The sequence below is a fragment of the Schistocerca nitens genome, chromosome 1 (assembly GCF_023898315.1).
Source record: "Schistocerca nitens isolate TAMUIC-IGC-003100 chromosome 1, iqSchNite1.1, whole genome shotgun sequence".
Classification (NCBI taxonomy): Eukaryota; Metazoa; Arthropoda; class Insecta; order Orthoptera; family Acrididae; genus Schistocerca; species Schistocerca nitens.
In genome coordinates, this window is record NC_064614.1 from 529755313 (window position 1) to 529782919 (window position 27607).

At 40.5% G+C, this 27607-nt stretch overlaps 1 protein-coding gene across 7 annotated transcripts in view; it reads left to right on the forward strand.

Moving 5' to 3' along the window:
* Positions 1-27607, forward strand: part of LOC126253529 (diacylglycerol kinase theta) — a 741186-nt gene that overhangs the window by 302617 nt on the left and 410962 nt on the right. For all 7 annotated transcript variants that reach the window (XM_049954942.1, XM_049954916.1, XM_049954934.1 and 4 more), the window contains exon 3: positions 17541-17643. In XM_049954942.1, the coding sequence (XP_049810899.1) occupies positions 17541-17643 (103 nt within the window). The remainder of the gene's footprint in view (positions 1-17540; positions 17644-27607) is intronic.

Consider the following 27607-nt stretch of genomic DNA (forward strand, 5'->3'; position numbering starts at 1 on the left):
TTCTCGCAACATTGGAACACAAAGAGTCGCGTGGGGTGCCGACAACACCCCAAGGCACATTGTTGCGTGTTTTCTTGGAACTTGTGATTCCATTGTAAGTTCAATTGTCACTCAAAGGTTTCATATTACGTCCTATAAAGGCACCACAGAACATAACGTTATACTCCCATCCATTATATAATAATCCATCGATAAGGATGACTGGGGTGTTCTAAACACCCCGCCTGACCGCGTAAGAGTGACGACGGACTTGTTTTCATTGTGCTAAACCTTAAGCCTACTGAAATACGTAGACTTTAAAGGATGACAACAGCGCCATAGTTCGTGACGTAATGCGCTGAACATGGGTTGTCTACATCGGCCTTCAGGACAGTGCAGGCAACCCGCATTACAGCATTACGGCAGAATCTGTGACACCGTTTCCATTTTTCAAAGTCTAAATGTTCCAGAAGGTGTAAGGTTAGAGAAGAGAAACCAAGTCTGCCATTACTAATTTCACCAAAAGTTTTCATTTCGGTAGAAAAAAACACGTGTCATTTTAAAAAGCGTAACTTTGTGTTGAAAGCCATTTTCATTCACTTGCTGGGTTTGTGCATCCCTGACCATTATGTGAGCCCCTGACATAGGTCCATCTCTGACCAATAGCATTTATGAGATATTGTTTCATTTCGGAGCTGTATCAGGTGAAAAAATTAGCTGGAACACACACACACACACACACACACACACACACACACACACACACACAGAGACACGTTATGGGATCAAAAGTATCCGGACACCCACAAAAACAAATGTTTTCATATTAGGTGCATTGTACTCCATGTCAGCAACCTCAGTAGTCATTAGACATCGTGAGAGAGCAGAATGGGGCGCTCTGCGGAACTCACTGACTTCGAACGTGGTCAGATGATTGGGTGTCACTTGTGGCACACGTCTGTACGCGAGATTTCCACACTTCTAAACACACGTAGGACCACTGTTACCGATGTGATAGTGAAGTGGAAACGTGAAGGGACACGTGCAGCACAAAAGCGTACAGGCCGACCTCGTCTTTTGACTGACGCCGCCGACAGTTGAAGTGGGTCGTATTGTGTAATAGGCAGACATGTATCCAGACCATCACACAGGAATTTCAAACTGCATCAGGATCCACTGCAAGTCCAATGACAGTTAGGCGGGAGGTGAGAAAACTTCGATTTAATGGACGAGCGGCTGGTCATAAGCCACACATCACGGCGGTAAATACCAAACGACGCCTCGCTTGGTGTAAGGAGCGTAAACATTGAGCGATTGAACAGTGGAAAACCGTTGTATGGAGTAACGAATCACGGTACACAATGTGGCGATCCGATGGAAGAGTGCGTATGGCGAATGCCCGGTGAACGTCATCTGCCAGCGTGTGTAGTGCCAACAGGAAAATTCGGAGACGGTGGTGTTGTGGTGTGGTCGTGTTTTTCATGGAGGGGCCTTGCACCCCTTGATGTTTTGCGTGGCACTATCACAGCACAGGCCTACATTATCGTGTCAAGCACCTTCTTGCTTCCCACTGTTGAAGAGCAATTCGGGGATGGCGATTGAATCTTTCAACACGATCGAGCACCTGTTCATAATGCACGGCCTGTGGCGGAGTGGCTACACGGCAATAGCATCCCTGTAATGGACTGACCTGCACAGAGTCCTGACCTGAATCCTATAGAACACGTTTGGGATGTTGGGGAACGCCGACTTCGTGCCAGGCCTACCGACCGACATCGATACCTCTCCTCAGTGCAGCACTCCGTGAAGAATAGGCTGCCATTGCCCAAGAAACCTTCCAGCACCTGATTGAATGTATGCCTGCGAGAGCGGAAGCTGTCATCAAGGCTAAGGGTAGGCCAACACGATACTGAATTCCTGCATTATTGATGAATGGCACCACTAACTTGTAAGTCATTTTCAGCCAGGTGTCCGGATACTTTTGATCACACAGTGTATGTGTGTGTAGGGTGTCTCACCTAACTTTGCCACCATAGGACGAATCACTTAAAACTTGCACCGCAAATACGGAAAGTGCCGTTGATGTGCAGTTTTCACAGAATGGATTGGTAGCCAGGAGCTCGTACTGTCAGCCAATAAACGGGTTGTAATAATACTTAGAAAGTGTACTTTTTGCGCAAACACACAAATTTTTAAATGGAATGTCAGTGCTGTTTCTCGCAGGAGTCGTTTACGAGGTATCGTGTTTTGAAAAGTTTCCACATCGACACTTGTTCGTGCCATTTAACTTGCACAGTTGCTAGGTACTATGTTGTTATGTTTACTTACATTGTGCTTGTATGTTCCTTGAGTCCACTGTGACTTGCTGGTCAGTTTGGGTGTGGCCGTCCAAGCAGTAGGTCGTGAGTGGCCGATGGGATTTATCAATGCAGAAAAAGCCGACACGCTCATGGTCTATCGGCCGGTGTAGGAAGAATGCAGGTCGTTCTTGTACGGTGTATGCGGCAAGGTATTCCAATAGAGCTCAACCATATCGACAATTATTCATCACTCCCTTCAGCCAGTTACGTGAAAATGGCATTGTAACACCAGAAAAGGGGAAATTAATGTTCTCGCTACTGTTGCAGTTGATCCGCACGTTAGCTCCCGCGCAATCGCCAAGTGTCTTACGCATTCTCCATCGATATAGGTCCCATCACTATTACATCTGTCTTCGGCAGGAGCTGCATGGTAACTATTACGAGAAACGTGTTAACCTCTGTACATGGGCATACTCCAGACGTCTCACATATCTCGTTTAGTGATGAAGCCACATTTACCAGTCATGGCTAGATAAACCGCCAAAACATGCCCTATTGGTTTGTTGACAATCCCCGTTGGCTTCTTCAGGTAGAACGTCAGCATCCATGGAATGTAAACGTGTGGTGTGGAATAGTGAACCATCAGCTCATAGGCCCGTTTTTCGTAGAAGAAACGCTGAACGCGCAGAAGTATCGCAGACTTCTAAGAGACCATCTTCCACGGATGCTAGAAGGTGCTCCTCTGCAGACTAGCAGGAACCTGTGATACGAACATGATGTCTGCCCAAGATATAGTGCAAGAAACACTACAGCATGTATTTACAAATTGTGTCCAAATCGTTAGATTGGACGCATAGAACTGTACGTTGGCCGACCCGTTCCGTGGGTTTGACACCTGTAGAGTTTCTTCTGTGTAAAAGGTGAAAGACGCTGTCTACAAGGACATACTAACTACACCCGATGATATGCAACGACGTATTACTGCACCCTGCTCGGACTTCTCTGCCTGAAATATCAGTATGTGTGCAGCACTTGTTCCATACAAGACTGGAAGTGTGCATGGCCGCTTCCTGTAGTCATTTAACACGACCTGAGATGGTCACTCGTCTTGTTAGTAGTCAAAATCTAGATAACTAGTGTATGAAATTGTTTTATTCTTTAGTCAGTGCTTCCACAGATATTGTACAGGTGTCGGTGTGCAAAATTTTCAAAATACAATACATCGTAGGCGACTCGCATTAGACTCCCGCAACAAACGCCACTGACATTCTAATGTACTCTAGTTCTAGTCCGGTAAAAACAAAAGGTAACGTTCAATTTGAAAAAGTGGATGCTTGTGCGAAAAGGACACTTCTAATTATCATTACAATCTGTCGACGAGCTAACAGTACGAGTTCCTGACTACCAATGCATTCTGTGTAAGCTGCACATCAATAGCAGTTACCATTTCCACAATATTTGTGGTGCAAGTTTTAGGTGGTCGGAAACAGCCCGAAAGCATGCGAGAATGTTGCGGGGTAGGTTGTACTGAGGAATAATTGTTAAGAAAAATATTAGATACGTTGCGCGATTTCCGAGTTAATTGCCATTGGAGTATCTTCTAAATGTTCTGCCAATAAAACGTAATCTTTGATTCGCCTTTCCCATAACATTTTTTATGTGTTCTTTCCAATTTAAGTTGTTCGTGATTGTAATTCTTAGGTATTTAGCTGAATTTACGCCTTTAGATTTGATTGATTTATCGTGTAACCAAAGTTTTAGCGCTCATGTGGATGACCTCATAATTTCATTATTTAGGGTCATCTGCCAATTTTCGCACCATACAGATATCTTTTCTAAACCGTTTTGCATTTTGTTTTGATCTTCTGGAGACTTTACTGGGCGGTAAACGACAGCGTCCTCTACAAACAACCTAAGACTGCTGTTCAGATTGCCTCCTAAATCGTGTATATGGATAAGGAGCACCAGAGGACCTACAACACTACCTTTGGGAACGCCAGAAATCAATTCTATTTTACTCGCTGACTTTCTGTCAATTACTACGAACTGCGACACCTCTGAGAGGAAATGACGAATCCAGCCGCATAACTGAGACGGTAACATGGAAAGTAAGCGTTTCCGGACACATGTCCACATAACATATTTTCTTTCTTTGTGTGTGAGGAATGTTTCCTGAAAGTTTGGCCGTACCTTTTTGTAACACCCTGTATACGTCCATCCCAGTCATCAGTACAATCAAAACATCCCTGACATATGTGACATTTTGATGTTCTAACTTTTCATGCCATATTCTAATTGAGATTACTGTCATACATTTATTACATCCTTTACTACGAAACATTTCGTACAGATGTCGCTCGTGTATGCCTATTGCTACAGTTTGAACATAGCTTTTATCTAAGACTTGAATAGCAAAAAACAAATTAAATTTTACGTTCGACACATGTAAAACATTCTCTAGAGCTACGTCATATCAGTGTTCGCCATCGAAGGTCTCTAATTTTCCCACTCACTTTCCTTCTAATTCAGCAGAATCTTCAATCGAAACTTTAGTGACTAACTTACTTTTACATAATTTTATTAAATAGGCCCTTCTAAATATCATGTGTTGCTTGGCACCTCAGTCTTTGTTCCAAATATTTTCTCGATCAAACTGCAAATTTATGTAATTTATATTGGCAACAGATAATCCAGCAGTGACTAGTGCCTTACGTTTGAAACCTTTTGATTGTTTACTGTCGGGTTTTTCTCTTGCCTCATTTCTGTCTAAAGTTGCATTTGAACATTCCCTGGCAAAATGACCCATTTGTTGTAGTTGTTGCATGAATAATTTTCTCTACAGTATACCAAATATTTGGGCATGTTTCTTTATATGCCCGTTTTTGACGCATTTGAGACACTTGCTTTGACAAAGCGTTCATTTGGTTTTGACGTAAAAGCATTGTGATAATGTGTCGAGATTTTTATCAGACGCTACTACATTATTCCATGCAGTACGGAAGTGGTGACGTTTCGGAGACAATATTTCGAGATTCGCGACATAATCCAGCTCTCTTTTATCACTTGACCTTCTGCTGCTATATCTTTTGCGTATTCTTGAGCATGCGTACAGTTTTGAATAGCAGACCTACCAGAATCGTATTTTTAACTGAAGAAATCTCTTTGCAAACCTTCAATCGTTAAATCTGGTTTCTTGCCAGTTAGCGTTCCTAATTTTTGTAAGCATTTGACTAGCAGAGTTGCAATTTCCTATTTTCCTGTTAATGTTGCTCCTGACATTCAGACCCATAAAAATTTGTGCCTCAAGATCTTTCTCGATCCAAGACTTTACATGTTGTTCCGTTTCTCATCCTGTCGTTTTAATTTCCTGTCCTGTTGCTGCTGAGTACAACTACTTTGACTTTATTGCCAGTCTAGTTTAAATCACCGCGAGACGTAATTAACATTTTCATGAAGATAAGCTGACAAAGTTTCCAATTGTGACTTAAGAGAATCCATTGATAACAAACAAAAATCTACCACATGTGAAGTTAAAGCACGTAAATGACTTTACTGCCTGTAATTTGACTGATGGTTAACAAAATAATTCCAAGACTTTAATTTACTGACACTGTCTTGCTGGCTGACGCTGCTTCGGACTATTTGCTGATATGCAATGCGTCAATGACCTGCTTGTATGCTCCTTTACAAAAACTTACGAATAGTATTTTCTACTTGCATTTACCTGAGTCTATAACCTCGATATATTCAGGTTTTAATGATAAGTAACTATTTGGTGATGTTTAAAATAATACACTTTAATACATATTATTCACGTACAGCATGCTTGGACAAGAAAAACCTTTTAACTGCAGTATGGTTCCTTTCCAACATGTTATAAACTTACGTTCACTTTATTTTATCCTTGTTACCATCAAAATTTTTAAATATATAAGTCCAGAAAATATTATCAAAAGCTTTCTCTAAATGCTGTGAAAGCCGGTTTCTTCAACTGATTTTCTAAGATAAATATTAGGATGAATATTGTCTCGCATTTTCCTATTCCTATGTTTCTCGGGAACCAAAACTGATCTTTGTCTCGGTTTCTACCAGTTTTCTATACTTCTGTTAGTAATTCGCGTCAGCATTTTGCAAACATGACTATAAATTGATGGTTCGGTATTAGTCACACCTGTCTGCTCCCGCCGTCTTATAAATTGGGTTCATTACATTCTTTTTGAAGCCTGAGTTTAGTTCCCCAGTGGCACGTTCTCTCAATGATTTTAATAATTTTGAGTGAATGTCGTCTACTCCAGAGGTCTTGTTTCGACGTAGATAACTTCCCCTTCCCTTCATATGCCATTGTCTTCACGTTCACTTCCATCGTACAGCCATTCTATATTTGCTTTCCGCCTTTTAGATTTCCCTTTTTTGCTTCTTACTGGATTGCCATCTGAGATCTTGACATTCAGACAGCTGCATCTCTTTTCTGCAAAATTCTCCAATTTTCTTGTAGGCTGCAACTGTAGTTCTCCTAGATTAGATTAGATTAGATTTACTTTCATTCCAATTGATCCATAATGAGGAGGTCCTCCAGAATGTAGAACATGTCAGAAAAACAACAACACATGGCAAATATTTACAACTCAAACAAATAAGCTAATGTACCATTCCGCAAGTTCCAAGTGGCATGGTCGTCATTTTTAATGACCACTATATGAAAGAATTATTTTACAAATACTAATGCACTGAATTTAAAATAAAAAAAGTTTTTTTTTATTTTTTATAGGGTAATGAGCATGTAATACAACTACTAAAAACTTATTTACAATGAACACATTACTGCACTGACCTGGTGCAGAAGTTAGATTGTATTTACACACATATGCACATACAATTATTTACAATGAACACATTACTGCACTGAAATTGTGCAGAAGTTTATATATACACAAATCAGTTGGTTCTACTGAGAAATTCATCAATGGAGTAGAAGAAGTTGGCCACCAATAAATCCTTTAGGCTTCTCTTAAACTGAATTTCATTGGTTGCTAAGCTTTTTATGGCTGCTGGCAAGTTATTGAAAATGTGTGTTCCTGAATAATGCACACCTTTTTGTACAAGACTAAGTGACTTTAAATCCTTGTGAAGATTATTCTTATTTCTAGTATTGATTCCATGAATTGAGCTGTTGGTATGAAAAAGTGATATATTTTTAATGACAAATTTCATTAAGGAATAAATATATTGGAGAGCAGTAGTTAGTATCCCTAGTTCCCTAAACAGGATTCTGTAGGATGTTCTTGAGTTCACACCACATATCTCTTATGCACGTTTTTGTGCCCAGAAAACTTTAGCTTGGCTTGGTGAATTGCCCCAAAAAATAATCCCATATCACATTATGGAATGAAAGTAAGCATAGTATGCCAGCTTTTTCATTTTTATATCCCCTATGTCTGACACAATTCGCATTGCAAATAGAGATTTGTTAAGACGCTTCAGCAGTTCTGTGGTGTGCTCCTCCCAGTTGAATTTATTATCAAGCAGTAATCCCAAGAATTTAACACTGTCCACTTCTTCTATCTGCTTGTCATCATATGTTAGGCATATACTCGTGGGACACCCCTTACATGTTCTGAACTGCATGTAGTCTATTTTTTCAAAGTTTAGTGACAAAGAATTGGCTAGGAACCAGTGATTAATGTCCACAAATATTTTATTAGCTGACCTTTCGAAGACTACACTTGATTTGCTATTTATTGCAAAGTTTGTATCATTGGCAAACAAAACGAACTTGGCTTCTGGTAATGTTACTGATGAAAGATCATTGATATACACAAGAAAAAGTAAGGGCCCTAAAATGGAACTTTGTGGGACCCCACATGTAATTAGTTCCCAGTTGGATGATGCATGATAGTTTGATACATCTCTCTTTCCTAATAACACCCTTTGTTTCCTGCAAGAGATATAAGGTTTGAACCATTTTGCAGCATTTCCTGTTACACTATAATATTATAATTTACTTAAAAGGATATTGCGATTTACACAGTCAAATGCCTGTGACAGATCACAAAATATACCAGTTGCCTGCAATTTTTTGTCTAACGGATTAAGCACCTTTTCACTGTAACTGTAAATAGCCTTCTCAATATCAGAACCCTTTAGAAATCCGAACTGTGACTTTGACAGTATGTTATTTGAGATAAGATTGTTATAAAGCCGATTGTACATTACTTTTTCTAAAATTTTTGAGAATGCTGGCAAAAGTGTAACTGGACGGAAATTTGATGCTATTCCCTTATCTCCCTTCTTAAACAGTGACTTAACTTCAGCATATTTCAACCATTCAGAAAATATTCCACTGATAAATGACTGGTTACACAGATAGCTTAATATGTTACTTAACTCAGAATCACATTCTTTAATTAACTTTGTTGATATATCGTCATACCCACTAGCTGTTTTTGATTTTAAAGATTTTATGATGGATATTATTTCTGCTGGGGTAGTTCTGGTCAAATTCATATTATGGAAGTTACTTGAAATGTCTGGTCTGAGGTATTCCATAGCAGCATCTACAGAGCCTGACAACCCCATCTTATCAGTATCAGTTATAAAATGTTTGTTAAAAAGTTCTGCAACACTATACACGTCTGTCACCAATGTATCATTTACTCTTAATGCTATTTTTCCCTCTTCATGTCTGGTTCTACCGGTTTCCTCCTTCACTATATCCCATATAGTCTTTACTTTGTTATCTGATATGACTATCTTTTCCTTGTAATATATTTGCTTTGATGTCTGTATTGCAGTCTTTAATATTTTGCAGTATTTCTTGAATGTGCTATAGCATCAACATCGGAACTGTTTCGGATTGACAGATACAGTTTTCTTTTTGTTTTACAAGATACCCCTATTCCTTGCGTAATCCATGGCTTCTTCGTAGACTTTGCTCTAACCTTGGTAAGTTTTGGGGGAAAACAGTGTACGAATACGGTAAGCACTTTATTAGCAAATGTGTTATATTTTTCATTCATGCCATGAGCACTGTAAACATCAGTCCAGAGAATGTCTCTGAGGAGTGTCCTAAAATAATCAATTTTTGGCTTATTGATTACCCTCTTGAGCTCAGATTTAATAGATTTTATATCCTGTTCAGTATTAACATTTAACAGAAGGAACTGCATGTCATGGCCTGAGAGGCCATTGACTATTGGTTTTGTAACATAATTTTGTTCATTGGACTTTTCTATAAAGATATTATCAATGGCTGTTTGTGAGCAACTGGCTACCGTAGTGGGGAACTTTACAGTGGGAATTAAGTTGAATGATAGTGTTACTAACTCAAATAAGTTCTTATTGGGAGAGTCTTTAAGGAAATCTACATTGAAATCACCAGCAACCACTATTTCTTTGTTTTTGGTTATTAAATGGGTCAGTACAGCTTCAAGGTATGCTTCTATAATGTCATAGTAGCTTAGCCGCATTCTTATTTTCTTGTTGATTATTAGGACTACACATTTTGTTTTGTGTTGACAACCCTGTACTCAACCGGCCGGATGTTCTGTTTTTCCTACCACTGCACTTCAATAATTCCCACTATATCTAACTTGCCACTTAGCGTTTTCCGTCAGTTTCATTTTTAGACGTCTGTATTCGCCGTCACCTGCTTCACTTAAATGTTTTACTGGGTAAAATCTGGTTTCGAAGTCTTTGTCTTAACGATATATAGTCAGCCTGTAACCTTCTTGTATCTCCAGGTCTCTTCCATGTATACAGTCTCCTTACACGATTCTTAGACGAAGTGTTAGCAATGATTAAATTATGCTCTGTATAAAATTCTAGCAAGCGTCTTCCTGTTTGATTCTTTTTCTCCAGTCACGTTCTCCTACTAATTTTCTTCTTCTATTTTTCCTACTATCGAAGTGCAGTCCCCAAACACAGTTAAATTTTCATCTCCTTCAACTGTCTGTAAAATTTCTTCTATCTCATCATACAGAAAAACTTGTACTATTGTTGTGTGTGTTGGCGTTGTGTTTATCTTGGCTGCAACAATGCGTTCACTATGCTGTTCATAGCAGCTTAGCCGTATTCTTATTTTCTTATTGATTAATAGGACTACTCTTGTATTACCCACATTTTGTTTTGTTTTGATAACCCTGTAATCAACCGACCAGAAGTCCTTTTCTTCCTACCAGTGAACTTCAGTAATTCCTACTATATCTAACTCCAAACTACCCATTTCCCTTTTTAAACTCTCTAACCTATCTAACCGATTAAGTGATGCAACATTCCACCTTCTGACGTCACTTCTGTTTATCCAGATGACGATATCCTCACTGCTTGACGATTCGAATGGGGAACTATTTGACTCTGTAGTATTTTACCCAAGAGGTTGCCACTATCAAAAAGCATACAATATAGCTGCATGTCCTCGGAAAAATAACGGCTCTAGTTTCCCCATGCTTTCAGCCGTTCGCAGTACCGACACAGCAAGTTCATGTTGTGTAGTGTTACAAGGCACGATTAGTGAATCATTCATAGTGGTGCCCCTGCAACTAGTGAAAAAGACGGTGTCCCTCTTCCGAAACTAAAATTTTGTCTGGCCTCATCACAAATACCCATCCATTGTGATTGCTCCTACATTACGGCTACCCGTATATCGTTGAATTACACATGCTACTTTCCCCCTCCCCCCCCCTCCTCGTCCCACACCAATCCCCCCCACCTCCCATTGGCAACGCCCATAGTTCATGGTTTTCGAATACAACCACCGAGCGATGTGGCGCAGTGGTTAGCAAACTGGACTCGTATTCGGGAGGACGACGGTTCAAACGCGCGTCCGACCAATCAGATTTAGGTTTTCCGTGATTTCCCTAAATCGCTCCAGGCAAATGCCAGGATGGTTCCTTTGAAACGGCACGGCCGATGTTCTTCCTCGTCCTTGACACGATCCGAGCTTCGGCTCTGTCTCTAACGACCTCGACGTCGACGGGACGTTAAACCCAATCTTCTTGTCTTCCTTCGAATACGCAACACACTGTTAAGTACCCGTAGAACTAAATGTATGTTATATAAACTTCTTTGTCTTATTGTGTTTATGTTCTTGTCTCTGAATTTAACGAATATATAACATGCTATAACATACAATTATGCTCACGTGGATTAACATGTTCTCCCGGCGACCCCTTCATATCATATAACATGATAGCTACTAAAAGAAATATTATGTGCTCTGTATGGAGAGAGATAAAATTGTTTCAATTGTTGGATGTGCTCACAGTGCAGAAATATCATTCGAGTGAGTTTAGCTTTTTGCAAATATTTACAACAAATATAACTAGTATTGTAAGGCGACTTCGAAATAGCGCTGTTTATTTAGGCTTTACGAAAAGACCTAAATATTATTATAATTCGTATTTAAAAGTAAATGCAATAGTGATTTACTGTTGCGCTATAGATGCAAAGAGAACTAATACCAAATTATCGTTATAAAATGAAGGTTTAATATCTTGGAAATAATTTCTGTCCTTGTTTGAGCAAGTATGCACGATACGAGAAACAGGTAAATTCTGTAATTTGTATACTATCCGTTAATTGGGTGAATATATACACATTTTGACCTACATGCTTTTAAGATATGGTTTACATACGATAGTTCTAGCCACTTGTTTCGCTTCATTTAGATTTAAAAACCATTATATTTATTACGATTAAGTCACAATAGGAAGAAGTTACTGGTACCTGAAATGTAGAGACTGAATATGTGCAAGACACTTGACGGTGTATGATAACAGTATCTGACCTCCCTTCCTAGCTGCATTCGCAAGTGGCGCTTGGCAAAAACGATTGTCGGTAAACCTCCATATTAGCTTTAATTTCTCGAAATTTTTCGTGATTCCTCGAGACGTATGTTGGAGAAATTAATATGCTGTCCAACTCTTCCCGGAACGTAAAATTTCGGAATTCAGTAGTAAACTTCTCCGCGATACACAACGCCTCTCTTTTAGCGCCTGACATTGGATTCTGTCGAGAAACTCCGTAACGCTCTCTAGCCATGACGAAACGCGCCGCTCATTGTTGGATCTTGTCTATCTTTTCTACCAATCCAACCTAGTAAGGGTCCGAGAATGATGAGCAATACTCAATAATCTGCTAAACAAATCTTTTCCCAGCCATTTCTTTCGGAGATTAATTACATTTCCTTAAGATTCTTCCTATGAATGGCAGTCTAGCACATACTTTTCTTACTATTAGTTTTACTGAATGCAAATCGTAGTAATGAGGAACGGAAATCAATTAAGAACAACTTACATGCTCTCTAAGTATTTTGGAAGCTTCTCTGGATTTCTTTTTAAGATCATTTTCATCATCTGATCAACAAGCCTGTGATGTTATCATGTAAGATAGCATCTAACGCCTTACGGGTGACATTCTGTTCACTCTGCTTTGTTGCTGTTACATGGGCCAATCATTGGCAATTGTTGCTCCTCCCATCCCGTGGAAATGTAGTATACAGTATGATTCATATGCTGAGTGCATAAACATCAATTCTCTTATGTAAAAAACAGTCTTGTACCCCCTCCTTCCCCTCCCCCTCCGTAAACATTTCTAAGGACGCCCCTGTCCTTGTTTACATATGATGCGTACGTGTCAAATCCGTCACGGCAGCTCTACGGGTTTTTAATGCACGTCTCAACCTTTGGTGTCGAGATACGATTCCCAGCCACGATACAAAAGCACACAGTCTCATAACAACAGGAAATAATGTAAAGAAAAAGCACCTTGTTCCAAATAAAATTGTAAGATATCGGGAGGATAAAAAACGCTATTTCGGAGCCCAAGACGACATGCACGGAGGTATCAGGTGTATTACTATTATCGTGAATTAGTGCGCATTATTTTGCAAAAGGATCTAAAATTTAATCCATACAGGAGGTGTATTCGTCAATGCATTACGGCATCATATAGTGAGTAATGAGAGGACTTTGCTGTTCGAATGCAAGTGATACTTGAAGAAAATGAAAATACGTAAGTTGTCATGAATATTGAGAATCATTTACATTTCAATGGAGAGGTCAAAAAACAATATAGCCGCTGATAGGACAATAAGAATCCTCTTAAAATCCGCGACAAACATCTCCGTTTAGTACATACAACAGTATCGTATAGAACTGACATTATCGGCATCACAAACCCGTAGTTTATTGAAGATTAAAATGGTGTCACTGTGTCACCGATGAGCATCACGTTCCCATCCTCTGCAGTTTCTTGCCTCCACCGCTGGGAAGACGTCTGGTAAAAAATTAAAAACGTTATTTCCCAAAGGATGTTACAACGCCACAAGTTTCATGCACGTTGTTAACAACATGTTTCCAGGAAAATGATTTCACAAATAACCTAAGTTGGAACGATCACATAGATAATGTTGTGGGTAGAGCAAACCAAAGACTGCGATTCATTGGCAGAACACTTAGAAGGTGCAACAGATCGACTAAAGAGACTGCTTACACTACACTTGTCCGCTTTATTCTGGAGTATTGCTGTGCGGTGTGGGATCCGTATCTGGTGGGACTGACGGATGATACTGAAAAAGTTCAAAGAAGGGTGGCACATTTTATATTATCGCGAAATAGGGGAGATAGTGCCACAGACATGATACGTGAAATGGAGTGGCAATCATTAAAACAAAGGTGTTTTTCATTGCGACGGGATCTTCTCATGAAATTTCAATCACAGTTTTCTCCTCCGATTGTGAAAACATTCTGTTGGCACCTACCTACATGGGGAGAAATGATCATCACGATAAAATAAGAGAAATCAGGACTCGCACAGAAAAATTTAAGTGCTCATTTTCCCGCGCGCCGTTCGAGAATGGAACGGTAGAGAGACAACTTGAAGGTGGTTCATTGAACCCTCTGCCAGGCACTTAATTGTTAATAGCAGAGTAATCATGTAGATGTAGATGGCGACATACCTTGGTCCCCAAGATCCCCTGAGCTGACTGCTTGTGACTTTTTTGTGGGAGTGCTTCACTGACACATCTACATTAAAGAAGAACCACAAGGAGGAGCTGAAGAAGCAATCCAGCAGGAGATAGTATAAACTGATCTTCAATAATTGGAACTCGTATATACGATTTTCAGCAGAAACGTCAAGAAAAAAGGGTATTTTGTCTGATACGATCCTTAAATCTCAGTAAACACTTAACAGGCATGTGATTAAGAAGTTAGGATAAGTTAGGCAGAACCGGGTGAGTTCTAGAAATCTTCTCTTCAGCGTCACATACTGTTGCCACACAGCGGTTGACTGCTGGCACTCGGTGTATAAGATGGGAAGCGGAAGACACAGCCCAAGTGCGTCACTTACTGTGTTAAAACTTTGTAGAACACTGTGCTGTGAGCCTTAAGTTCTAAAAATATCTTGCTTTGTAAGATATTTTTGATTTCAAATTAGTATATCTCTGACAGCTCAATTATTTGTTACGTGTCTGTTGCACAGCAAATTTATTAATGCAGAAGGGGTTATCATATCACCGGCGCGTTAAAATCCTTGCACAGATCTATGAACTTACCAAAAAAAAAAGTTTTGCATTTCCGTTGAATCGTGTGAGTATAATGTGGGTGATAATTGTCAATACTTTTTGTGTATGCTTATTAAAACTATTATTTTGTTTTGCATTATTTTATTTGCGTTTAGTATTGCAGATGAGGAAAAATTAAAGAAAAACTTCCTTGTGAACCGAGAATGTTTTGCAAAACGCCTATAAAACTTACCCTGAGAGTAAATGGAATTATTCGGTGTGCCGCATTCCTGTCAATGTGGAAAAGATTTGCCATCGAAAGTAAAAGTTGGTCAAACAATATTTAGTGACGAGCAAGAAAGATCAACGGACAAGGAAGACCAACAAACTCACATTTGCAAACATTTTCATGCCCACAAGGATGTTTGTAAAAAATTAAAAGGCATTTTTCAATTGAATGAAAAACCAGTGGCTGAATGTGACTTCTTGCCGGCTGATACATCGTAAAGCCAAGAAAACTCAACAAAGGAAAATGAGCGTCAGGCTATGTCATCTCCCCGCTAACTCAGTTCATGATAACAATGGCACGCCAAATTATTCTGTTTCATTCCACGACTTATTGTCTTCAGCCAGAAAACGGAAACCACTGCGTCTTACATTCCCAGAAAATGTGAACACAAAGAAGCTGGAAAATAAAAGAAAAAGCGACGTTTCAGCCCAGGCAAGTCCAAGAAACGCCAAGAAGAGACTACATCTACAGGATAAATCATCAGAGTCGGGTTCCTCGGAATTATCTGAACAAACAAACGAAGATAATCCGCTTCTTGCTAACTCTGCAACATTAAATTCAGTGATCCAGTAGCCGCGGAACAATTTCGTTGCAATGGCAGTGAATGTACAGGGTGACAATTATTGAGCTATATGAAATAAAATCGTTATAACTTCTGAACGGTTTGCATTAGGTCGTTCACACTGCACGGTTGGCCGCGGGGCATGATGGAAATTAGTATGCGCATGCGAATTTGGTTTAGCGACGGAGCCCGCTTTCATTTGGATGGGTTCGTCAATAAGCAAAATTGGCGAATTTGGGGTACTGAGAACCCGCATTTCGCGATGGAGAAGTCGCTTCACCCTCAACGGGTGACTGTGTGGTGTGCAATGTCCAGTCACGGAATAATCGGTGCGATATTCCTTGATGGCACTGCACTACCGAACGTTACGTGAAGGTTTTGGAAGATGATTTCATCCCCATTATCCAAAGTGACTCTGATTTCCACAAGATGTGGTTCGTGCAAGAGGAATGACCCCATCAAAGCAAGAGAGTGTTTGATGTTCTGGAGGAGCACTTTGGAGACCGCATTCTCGCTCTGGTGTACCCAGAGGCCACTGGCATGGGCCTCGATTGGTCGCCATATCCTCCGGATCTAATCACATGCGACACCATTTTTGGGGGGGGGGGGGGCTGTGTTAAAGACAAGGTGTACAGATTGATGAGCTGAAAACAGCCATTCAGGAGGTTATCGACAACATCGACGTTCCGCCCCTTCAGCGGGTCATACAGAATTTCGCTACTTGTCCTCGCCACATCATCGCCAATGATGAAAGGCATATCAAACATGTCATAACCTAAATCTGATTATCTGTAGTGACGTTTACATGTTGAATGAAGTGTGTGCACGCCGTAGTTTGAAACGAACATACATTTTTTTTCGTATAGTTCAACAATTATCACCCTGTATCATGAGCCATGTGTTGTTTCAGTGAAGAAGAAAGGCTTATTTGTGGAAAATGCCTTTATACTTTTTGTACTGACCCTATTCGCTGGATTTACGGCCGACCGCTGTGACCGAGCGGTTCTAGGCGCTTCAGTCCGGAACCGCGCTGCTGCTACTGTCGCAGATTCGAATCCTGCCTCGGGCATGGATGTGTGTGATGTCCTTAGGTTAGTTAGGTTTAAAGAGTTCTAAGTCTAGGGGACTGATGACCTCAGATAGTGCTTAGAGACATTTGAACCGGATTTACGATTTCGTTCACATTACTTGAAGAAGGCAAATAGGTCATGCTGTTTATTCTTTAGATGAATTTTGTGAAACTGTTAACAAAATTTATAAGTAGGCAAACACGTCGGGATAGCCGCGCGGTCGAACAAGCCGCTTCCGAGATTTAGGGAGGCGTTCCGGCTCCAGACTGAATCCGTCCGGGTGATAAACGACAACGGCCTGTGTGCCGGCCAGCCTAGATTGGGTTTTTATGCAGTTTCTCGCATCCGATTAGATAATTTACGAGCTGATTCCCAAGTGCCGCCTTAGCTGCACGATTTGAAAGGATTAGAAAACATTTTCACACGTTCTGACAAGTATAATTAAATTTACAGTACGTAATAAAATAAAGCTATATCTGCAGACATGTTAATATTTCACCTGAAATTTGCAATTTTAGAGTTTCTCCTGCTAAGATTTTCATGTCACCTAATATTACAGCACGTAAATTACTTACCACTTGAAATCTTGCACGTCTAGTATAACATGCTGTGCAACTTTTCTGCATGGTGTTCGATTTACTACCGTAGTGTCTGATCCTGATTAACCCAAACAACGGTGACGTTTACTATTTGTCACATTAAGTTTTTCCGACGTTAAAGCCCTCTTCCGTGCCAGAGGAAAAACTAGATGCTTACATTTATAACAAAAGTTGCTTACAATATATGTTTCCATTCCTCCTTTCGTTTTTGTTCATTTTTCTTCTCTGTTGTGTTACAGAATCCCGTGGCCCACTGCTGGTCCGAACAAACACACCACAAACGGAAGTTCTGCAATGTATGCAGGAAGAAGCTCGATGACAGCTTGTCAATACACTGTGAAAGTAAGTAAACCTCATTTCGCCACCTTACGTTTGAGTTTAATAGAATCTCTGGCGCCAAATGTCAAGAGCATAGCAGAACTCATGCGATGTAGCAATACAATATACTTGTATAATTTACTACTCATTTAAATTACAAACACGGCAAGGCGTTTATTCAAACAAGAGTTCTATGAAAGAAGAAAATTCACAGCCCGTGAAGCAATACTTTATAGGCGTTACGAGAATTCACTGTAGCACTGTGCAAAATTCAAGGAGTTTACGTCGTGCTGATAGACCAGTTGCATACACCGTGTGCAGAGTTTATCGTCAGTATGTAGGCTTCTAGTTGAGCCTAGTGGTGATCGCAGTTATTCTCGGCTACAATATTCCACGCAGTCATACCGGATGGTTATGATTACTCGCGGAGATCCAGTGTGGGCTGAAATCATAGCATGGCAGCGAAACTTGGTAGATAAGCTAATGCGTTACTGCAGAACCAATTTACGTCAAAAAAAAAATAGTTCGATTTTTGGACACCTGGTGCAAATCTGACGCTCTACAGCATCTCGTCGGCGTCTCCCATGCTCGTATTGAACGACCTGTGTAAGCATTGATTAATACTAAAATCAATATTATGCCCTTCTCACTTGTTTGACCTTCTCTGCCCGCGTCCCGTTCCGAATCCATTACATACGGAAACATATCTGTACGTCTTTCGAAAATATATCTATACGTCTTTGTTATTTACACAGCGATAGATTTTCACGTGGTGGCCAAAATTGGAAGTAATTTGTTTTCTAGCGTAAATCGGTTCCGCTTCAACGTATTAGAATATCTAGTAAGCTCATCGGCCATAGGATAATTACAGCCCACACTGGACCTCTGTGAGCGGCTGCATTTTAATTATAGCCACCCGGTACATTCAAACAACAGAAATTGACCTTCAGACTGCACTACTGTGAGGTTACATTATGTCTTTGAGACCGACAGTGAGGATCACCAAAGATGTAAGCAGATCGAAATTATTGAATGCCGCATTGATAATTGGGGCCCGGTGTTAAGCAATGATCGTAAGCGAAAAAAGCTGACTGGACGAAAAAATACTCTAGTTCCTGTTAATAATGCTCCCATTGCAGGCGATACCATGAAATAACATCCCGGAGAACTGCGCAAGGAACGTCTGTGAAACATACATCGTACACTATAGCTCTTCTCCATATTGTGTCTACAGAAAAGCGATACGGAATTTTTGATTCCGCCATGGTATAAACATTTTGTTTGTTCTTTCCAAATTAGTTAAAATGAGCGTTTTCTCATCGGGAGTGGACTTTTATCCTGAAAAACACATGAACCACAGGAAGAGATACAAAATTAATTTAAATGTAAGACAATTCCATTTTACATCATCCTTGTAATAAAATCACTGTCACTCATACCACTATCAGCTGATTTCGACTGTTTGCAGTTATCAACTTTGTTCTCCTATACACGTAAATTTAGACTGCCAACCTTTGTGGGTGCTACAAATGTGCATACAGTATGTCACTTTAGCACGCAGCCGTCGTACTAAACACGAGCGATAACAACGTTCCATAATCGCTCGTGTTTAATACGATGGCTACGAATTAAATTGACTGTACATTTGCATATACCAGCAAAGGGTGACGGTGTAAATTTTCGAAAGTAAGAATACGTACTTGAAAATGGTAAAGAGTCGAAATCAACTGATACTGGTATGAGTGACAGTGATTTTATTGCAGGCAGGATGAGAATGGAATTGTTTTTCAATAAATTTGTGTGTGTAGCACCAGACACGAAAAAACTTGTAAATTTAACTTTATTTTGAATATTATTGTCGTAAGTACATTCGTGTGCAAAACTTAAGGACGAAAGTAACTTTCGCATGATGCATCACTGCCAAGTAACATAGCTGAAACTCGGAGGACACACAGAAAAAGAACTGCCACAGTACACTACAAAAGATAACTGAAAGAAATATGCAGTGAGACGAACATAAATGACCATTTAGTTCAAAGGTCATAATTACACTGAAGTCACAACAGTTTCCCTTATGTTTATGTGTGTATTAGAGTCACCAGCGAGCCCATGTCCTATCATGAAGAACCTGGTTCGATTCCTGTTCACTTCCGACGCTTGCTGTTATGTCATCAGAGAATGATATAAAACTGATTTATTTCTCTGTGTTTGACATACAATTCTCATTTCAACAATTGCCTCACCCCCTGTTCAATATACTATATCAATATGTGGTTACAATACACTGATCAGTCATAACATTATGACCACCTACAAGGAACGTCTGTGAAACAACAGGAATAATAATTGTTGGGGAACGATTGAGGAGAGTGGAGAGTTTCAAGTACCTAGGAAGCCCGATACGGGAAGATGGAAAAAACGACAGAGAAATAAACGAGCGGGGGAGGAAAGCAGAAGCATTTCGGAAGAGTATCAGAAGCCTGATGTGGAGCAAGGATGTACACCAAATTAGTAAAAAGGTTATATGCCAGTCATACTATGTCCCGTTCCTGACATGTGCACCAGAAACCTGGGTTATGAAAGGAAGAGAGAAAAGCAAAGAACAAGCTAGTGAGATGAAAGTCTTGAGAAACAGAATTGGAGTGACAAAGATAGACAGGTTAATAAATGAGAGGATCAGAGAGTTAATGAATGTGGAACCATTATAGGAGAAGATAGAGAAATCAAGGCTGAGATGGTATGGACACGTTAAGAGAATGTAGGAGAAGAGGATACCCAGGAGGATACGCAAGATGAAACTGGAAGGAAAGAGAACAAGAGGAAGACCGAGAGACAGATCAGGCTTGTATCGATGGCAGGTCGGTGGTTACAATGTTCTGGGCGATCAGTGTGTGCAACCCTGGCTTATATGAGGAGGCTCCAAAAACTAAGTTACACGTTATTACGGCAGGACAAGCAACAGTTACTGAATGCTACAGCACACTTAAAAGCAACACGGATAAATGACGCAATTTTTTTTAACATAGTAACCAAGTCGCCTACTCTGTCCCTGCACTTGATACTATACTGACTAAGAATAAGCCGGCCGAAGTGGCCGTGCGGTTCTAGGCGCTGCAGTCTGGAACCGCGTGACCGCTACGGTCGCAGGTTCGAATCCTGCCTCGGGCATGGATGTGTGTGATGTCCTTAGGTTAGTTAGGTTTAACTAGTTCTAAGTTCTAGGGGACTAATGACCACAGCAGTTGAGTCCCATAGTGCTCAGAGCCATTTGAACCATTTTTTGAACTAAGAATAATAACAAATTCCATTCCATGAATGCAAGTCTTGAAACTTCCTGGCAGATTAAAACTGTGTGCTGGACCAAGACTCGAGCTCGGGACCTTTGCCTAGTTAGTTAGTTAGTTCGAGTCTCGATACGGCACACAGTTTTAATCTGTCAGGAAGTTTCATATCAGCGCACACTCCGCTGCAGAGTGAAAATCTCATTCTGGAATGCAAGTCTTGTTTCCCTGTTTTTCCTAAAACAGCCCTCTCTTATAAACCGCAATGCGTAACATTCTTTTGCAGAAACTCTTGCTCTCCTTACTTTCAGTTTTCCTTCTACTCTTCGATAATCTTGTGAGTATTTTTGACGCATGTGAAAAAAAATGTTCATATGTGTGTGAAATCTTATGGGACTTAACTGCTAAGGTCATCAGTCCCTAAGCTTACACACTACTTAACCTAAATTGTCCTAAGGACAAACACACCCATGCCCGAGGGAGGGCTCGAACCTCCGCCGGGATCACCCGCACAGTCCATGACTGCAGCGCCTCGGACCGCTCAGCTAATCCCCTGCGGAGGACGCATGTGATCTATGGTGATTGTGCGGAAATTTTCACATACACTCGCTCTTGTTTTGTTCGGAAACGTTTTCAGTACCTGATAGCTTTCTCTAGTTTCATGAATTTCATTCATGAACATGTATATTTGTTGGTTTGGTCCTTAGCCTGAAGGCCCCAAGAGTCCCACTGGTATTTTATCAATACTTCAACATTTGTTTGTTCCGAGTTCGTGAAAAGCTTTTTGAATTTCAAAGTTACGGATCAAATCTCTCGTGTCATCTTCTTGCACCAAGTCGTCATTTTCAATTGATCTAATTTCTTCTGGGCAACTATAAAGTATCTGCAGGTAATGTTTCCGTCTTCTCGCCTTATTTTCTGCTTCCAGAATCGAATTACCTTTCTCTACTCTATTCGATGTGAACTTTATTGTATCATCTCTGAAGTGATATATATGTGCAGCACCTACGTTACACTGTATCTATGTCGTGACAAATTTCCTTCATTCATTCTTCAGTAAGTTTTCTTCATTTCTGGTAAATTTCATTTCTGAATGATATATACTGTTAGTTTCCTCTGTAGACATCTTTAGTTCTGAAATTTTGTTGATTTCAGCACCTTATTTATCACCGATAGTTCCTATTTTCTGCCTTTTCAGTATTAGTATTTAAAAAAATGATTCAAATGGCTCTGAGCACTATGGGACTCAACTGCTGAGGTCATTAGTCCCCTAGAACTTAGAACTAGTTAAACCTAACTAACCTAAGCACATCACAAACATCCATGCCCGAGGCAGGATTCGAACCTGCGACCGTAGCGGTCTTGCGGTTCCAGACTGCAGCGCCTTTAACCGCACGGCCACTTCGGCCGGCAGTATTAGTATTTAATCTGGTGCATTTGCTGCAACCATTACCTTGGTTTACACACACTGAAACGTATTTTGCCATGTTTTCTGGTCAGCGTTTTTAGTTACTTCAATGTGTCTAGGTTACATTGTTTCTACTGCTTTCTTTATAACTTCTCGAATTTTAACAGACATTTCATTAGTGCTACGTTAAGGTCGTTATCAGTGTCAGCCTCTGGATAGCTCTTGCTGTATTTAACTTGGTTCCGGAACTTCGTTTTACCAAAATATACTCAACATTTTATTTTCTTGGGCCTTTGGCATCTTCATTGTATATTTCCATAACAAGGATTCTCGAACAGTGCATTCGCAATGACTAACTCGTGCCCAGCAGAGAATTCCATTAATCTTTCTCTTTTCTCACTTCTTTGCCGAGATCGAGCTATGTCGTCTTTTTTCTGTTCACTACTTTCGCCAACGACTGCGTTCCAGTTTCTCATTACTTTACATCCCCTTCCAGTCTGACGTATTTTATGAGGTCATTTATGGTATTACACATTCTTTAATATCATTGCCATCTTTTAGTTGTCTTGCATATTTGTATCTATTTTTACAATGTCTTGGATATCCCTACAAATTCACCACGAACATTCTCTTGGTTTGCTGTATATAGCCAATTACGCTAGTGGCAATTTCGGTATTCATTATTTACTCCTGATCCTGCTTTACCGTTAGTTGAGCCAATATTAATAATACTATGATCCACTCCAAAAACCCCTTCTTCAACCATCAAATTGCATTGATTCCGGAAATATCTGTCAATATCCTTTCCATTTCAACCTGTGGATATTTAGGTTTCCCACACTATCTTTGTGTTCTACGCTCCATGCCTGTTCTAGTTAGCGTTCCCTTGTTATCTGATAGGTCCTCCAAAATAGTCTCTGCCAGGAAATCCGAGTGAGAATTATATAAAAACACATGGTTGTGTGTGTTCCAGTATATTTATGGAACGTCTTTAACCATTTTCAGCAAATTTGGTACACGTACGACTTACCATCCAAAAAAACATTCTGTCGGGATATAACAACCTTGGCACCCGTAATGGATAGGAGTATGGATGTGAACTCCATATCAAGTGGAAAAATTTAAACCAAATATGATACACATATGGTTTACTATCCGGAAATTGGCTGTGACAACATCGTTAAGGAGTGGGGAGAGTTGACAGGGGGATAACATTTAGAAATAATTCAAAATAGTTTATGCTAAAGCCGAATCCTTAGCTTTCGTGGTCGCTAAGCTGATTATGTTAGTTCCTAAATTTCATTCTCGGTGTTAGAGGTGGGAACTGAGAGGTAAAAATATTCTAAATGGACTAATGTTAGCGTGGATCCCGAAGTTTTTAAAATGCAGCAAAGGTGTTTAGTAATGTCCCCATTGACGTGTAAGTCAAAGATTAATTGAACAGAACTACTGGAGCTTTATAGAACCAATTGCTAACTCTTAGAACAAGTATAAGAGCGTAGAATCTTATAGAAGAAGTAAACGTGTCTTTGTGTACTGCAGAATCTGGGTAAATAACTGGGCGGTGCTGCAGTAACCAGCTAGTCTCTCTAAATAAAAGTGGACACTTGGCCTGAGATCGCCATGGCACCGCGTGTCCATGGAAACTGTGACGACTCGGGCAGCAGTCTGCTTCAAAATTAAAGAGGATTACTGTGAGCATTCTACGCGCCACTGCACTAATTTTTCGAATTATTAATTTTTCACTTTTCCTGTTGCGCCTGGTACATTCCAGAAAATTTCGCTCCATAGTATCTCAGGACTACAAGCATATCTCTGTATAAAATCCCTATAGTGAATCAATTCTTATTTCGAAATCGCTTGAAGTTATATTATAATAATAGCCCACCCACGTAGAAAATTGGTGACCCAAGTCTGATCCATAGTATTGGTAATCATTTATTATTGTTGGGTCACTGAATAGAGACTTGTTAGAGCAACTGAAGAGCTGCCAGAAAAATATTTATTTTTCTGATTTCGAAAGCCAACAATAATAGCCATGCTAACTAAGCTTCCAGCACAACGGTCCAATGATGCCTTCAGCAGATGCTGTTTGATAGTGCAAATTTGATTTTACCAATGAAAAGAACAACTGTATTTATTTATCTTGTGAACTGGTGTTCGCCTTGCAAGCCCATTGTCTCATTATTGTCTGAAAGCAATCTCTTTAAGCCCAAACATGTCTCACACAATGAAAAAGCACTTCAGAACATTCATAGTTTTGTATTCATTCATAGAAAAGGAAAACAGAACCAATCATTGGGCAATAGGAATCGCACCGCCCTTGGGCCTGATCCCGTAGCTGGTGCTTTGCTGTCTGCTGTTAGCAGTTCACTACTATCGTCATAGTAATGTATAGCATAAATTGCTTTGCAGTTTCTAATACCCAATTTGCAGTTTCTAATAACCAATTTAAAGATCCTCTTTGGGATAACAGCCTCTATAGAGCGACTGCTGTTCGACCCAAAAACGCTAAGCATGTAACTGGTAGTCTTTCATACTATTACAACTTCTAATCACGAAGGAAGCCTTTCCATTGAGCTACAGTACAATGGCGGCGAAATTCCTCCCCATTCTTCCAGAAAACACTGAAAAGATGTGGGGTTTTTCGACGAATCTAAGTGGTAAATACCCCATTCCCCAGATAATCCCAGAGATTGTTGAAGGCGCATTCTGGAACTTAGAGCCCTCGGGTCTACAAAATCTACCTGACTTTCTGCCCAAAAACGCAATGGTCCTTCCAGAGCTCAACCAGAACATTATGTTCACGACTATATCGTGGGAGAACACCAAGGTCACGTATTTCTAACTAGATGTTATTTCGTTTCTTAATCAGACTCGTTTCAGGTAATTTTTGTGTGCACATTCAGTGGAAATTAGTTATATCTAATAGAGGTAATGAATTAACCTAAACGCGCTGCTATGAAACGCTATATATCTAAGCCAAATTAATAAATACGAAATATTTATAGTAAAATTAATAATTATTATAATATCTATTTACTTTATAGTCTGAAGATGCCTAAAATAATTGCCAGCCGGAGAGGCCGAGCGGTTCTAGGCGCTTCAGTCTCGCACCGCGCGACCGCTACGGTCGCAGGTTCGAATCCTGCCTCGGGCATGGATGTGTGTGATGTGCTTAGGTTAGTCAGGTTTAAGTAGTTCTAAGTTCTAGGGGACTGATGACCTCAGAAGTTAAGTCGCATAGTGCTCAGAGCCATTTGAACCATTTTGAACCTAAAACAATTAGATGTTACATTTTTGTTTAGAAAGAGACGTTAAATTCAGTTGGAAAAGACGAGTAATTATTTTGTTATTATCTGTAAAGTAAACAGGCAATGCCCTTGCCGCAGTGGATACACCAGTTCCCGTGAGATCACCGAAGTTAAGCGCTGTCGGGCTGGTCGGCACTTGGATGGGTTACCATCCAGGCCGTCATGCGCTGTTGCCATTTTTCGGGTGCACTCAGCATCGTGGTGCCAATTGAGGAGCTACTCGACCGAATAGTAGCGGCTTCGGTCAAGAATACCATCATAACGACCGGGAGAGCGGTGTGCTGACCACACGCCTCTCCTATCCGCATCCTCCTTGAGGATGACACGGCGGTCGGATGGTCCCGGTAGGCCACTCGTGGCCTGAAGACGGAGTGCTTTGTAAAGTAAACAATATTGTACTAGCAGGTGAAAAAGAATGGCTGCAAATATTTCTAAAATTAAATAGAAGACTTTATCCAAACAAAGCAGACCTTAAACAAGCTTATAGTAGGGATTTTTCGTAACTTCGCAGTTGTAACGTACATACTTGATGAGAGTTGTTACAGTAACCAGCCGCTGTGAAAGGTTTTGCATATATCACAGAGCCAGGTGTTTGTACTATTACCAGTAGTGGCAATATTTAAGTGGGACAAATCATCTGCATTGTCTGCACGAACAGTTCGACAACGTTTGCAGCAGCATGGACTATCAGCTCGGAGACCGCGGCTGCGGTTACCCTCGACGCTGCATCACAGACAGGAGCGCCTGCGATGGTGTACTCAACGACGAACCTGGGTGCACGAATGGCAAAACGTCATTTTTTCGGATGAATCGAGGTTCTGTTTACAGGATCATGATGGTCCCATCCGTGTTTGGCGACATGGCGGTGAACGCACATTCAAAGCGTGTATTCGGCATCGCCATACTGCCGTATCACGCGGCGTACTGGGTGCCATTGGTCACACGTCTCGGTCACCTCTTGTTCGCATTGACGGCACTTTGAACAGTGGACGTTACATTTCAGATGTGTTACGACCCGTAGCTCTACCCTTCATTCGATCCCTGCGAAACCCTACATTTCAGTAGGATAATGCTTGACCGCATGTTGCAGGTCCTGTACGGGCCTTTCTGGATACAGAAGATGTTCGACTGCTGCCCTGGCCAGCACATTCCCCAGATCTCTCACCAATTGAAAACGTCTGGTCAATGGTGGCCGAGCAACTGGCTCGTCACAATACGCCAGTCACTACTCTTGATGAACTGTGATATCGTGTTGAAGCTGCATGGGCAGCTGTACCTGTACACGCTATCCAAGCTCTGTTTGACTCAATGCCCAGGCGTATCAAGGCCGTTATTACGGACAGAGGTGGTTGTTCTGGGTACTGATATCTCAGGATCTATGCACCCAAATTGCGTGAAAATGTAATCACATGTCAGTTCTAATATAATATATTTGTCCAATCATATGCATTTCTTCTTGGTGTAGCAATTTTAATGGCCAGTAGTGTATGTTCTAACGGCTGGTACTGATGTTCAATCATTGCCTGAGCGTTGCAAATGTGATTGTACAGTACAAATAATATGGATAGACATCGATATTTCTGGCAAATAAGGTACTTGTATGGGCTACGCGACCACCTCTGGAATACAAACCACAACCACAGTAATAAGGGAAAATGTGCATAGAGTGATAGTGACAGGCGCACCTGCCATAGATACACATAAATGCTCACCCGCTCGTCCCATCGCACAGCGCCCACTGCAGCGTCAGAGCCTCCACACGCACTGAAACTTCTTTATTTAAATGAGTGCAGTATGACTGAGAAGATGAAACCTCTACGTTATTTGATTCTGAAACAGCTGAGAAAAACTGAACGTACTGAACCTACTTTCTCTTTACCTTTTCTTATCATGTCAACACTGACCCACAATAGCCTAGCGCGACACAAACTGACTGTTCAAAAAAATTACAACCTGAGTACAAATAATTAATTCAAAAGAATGAC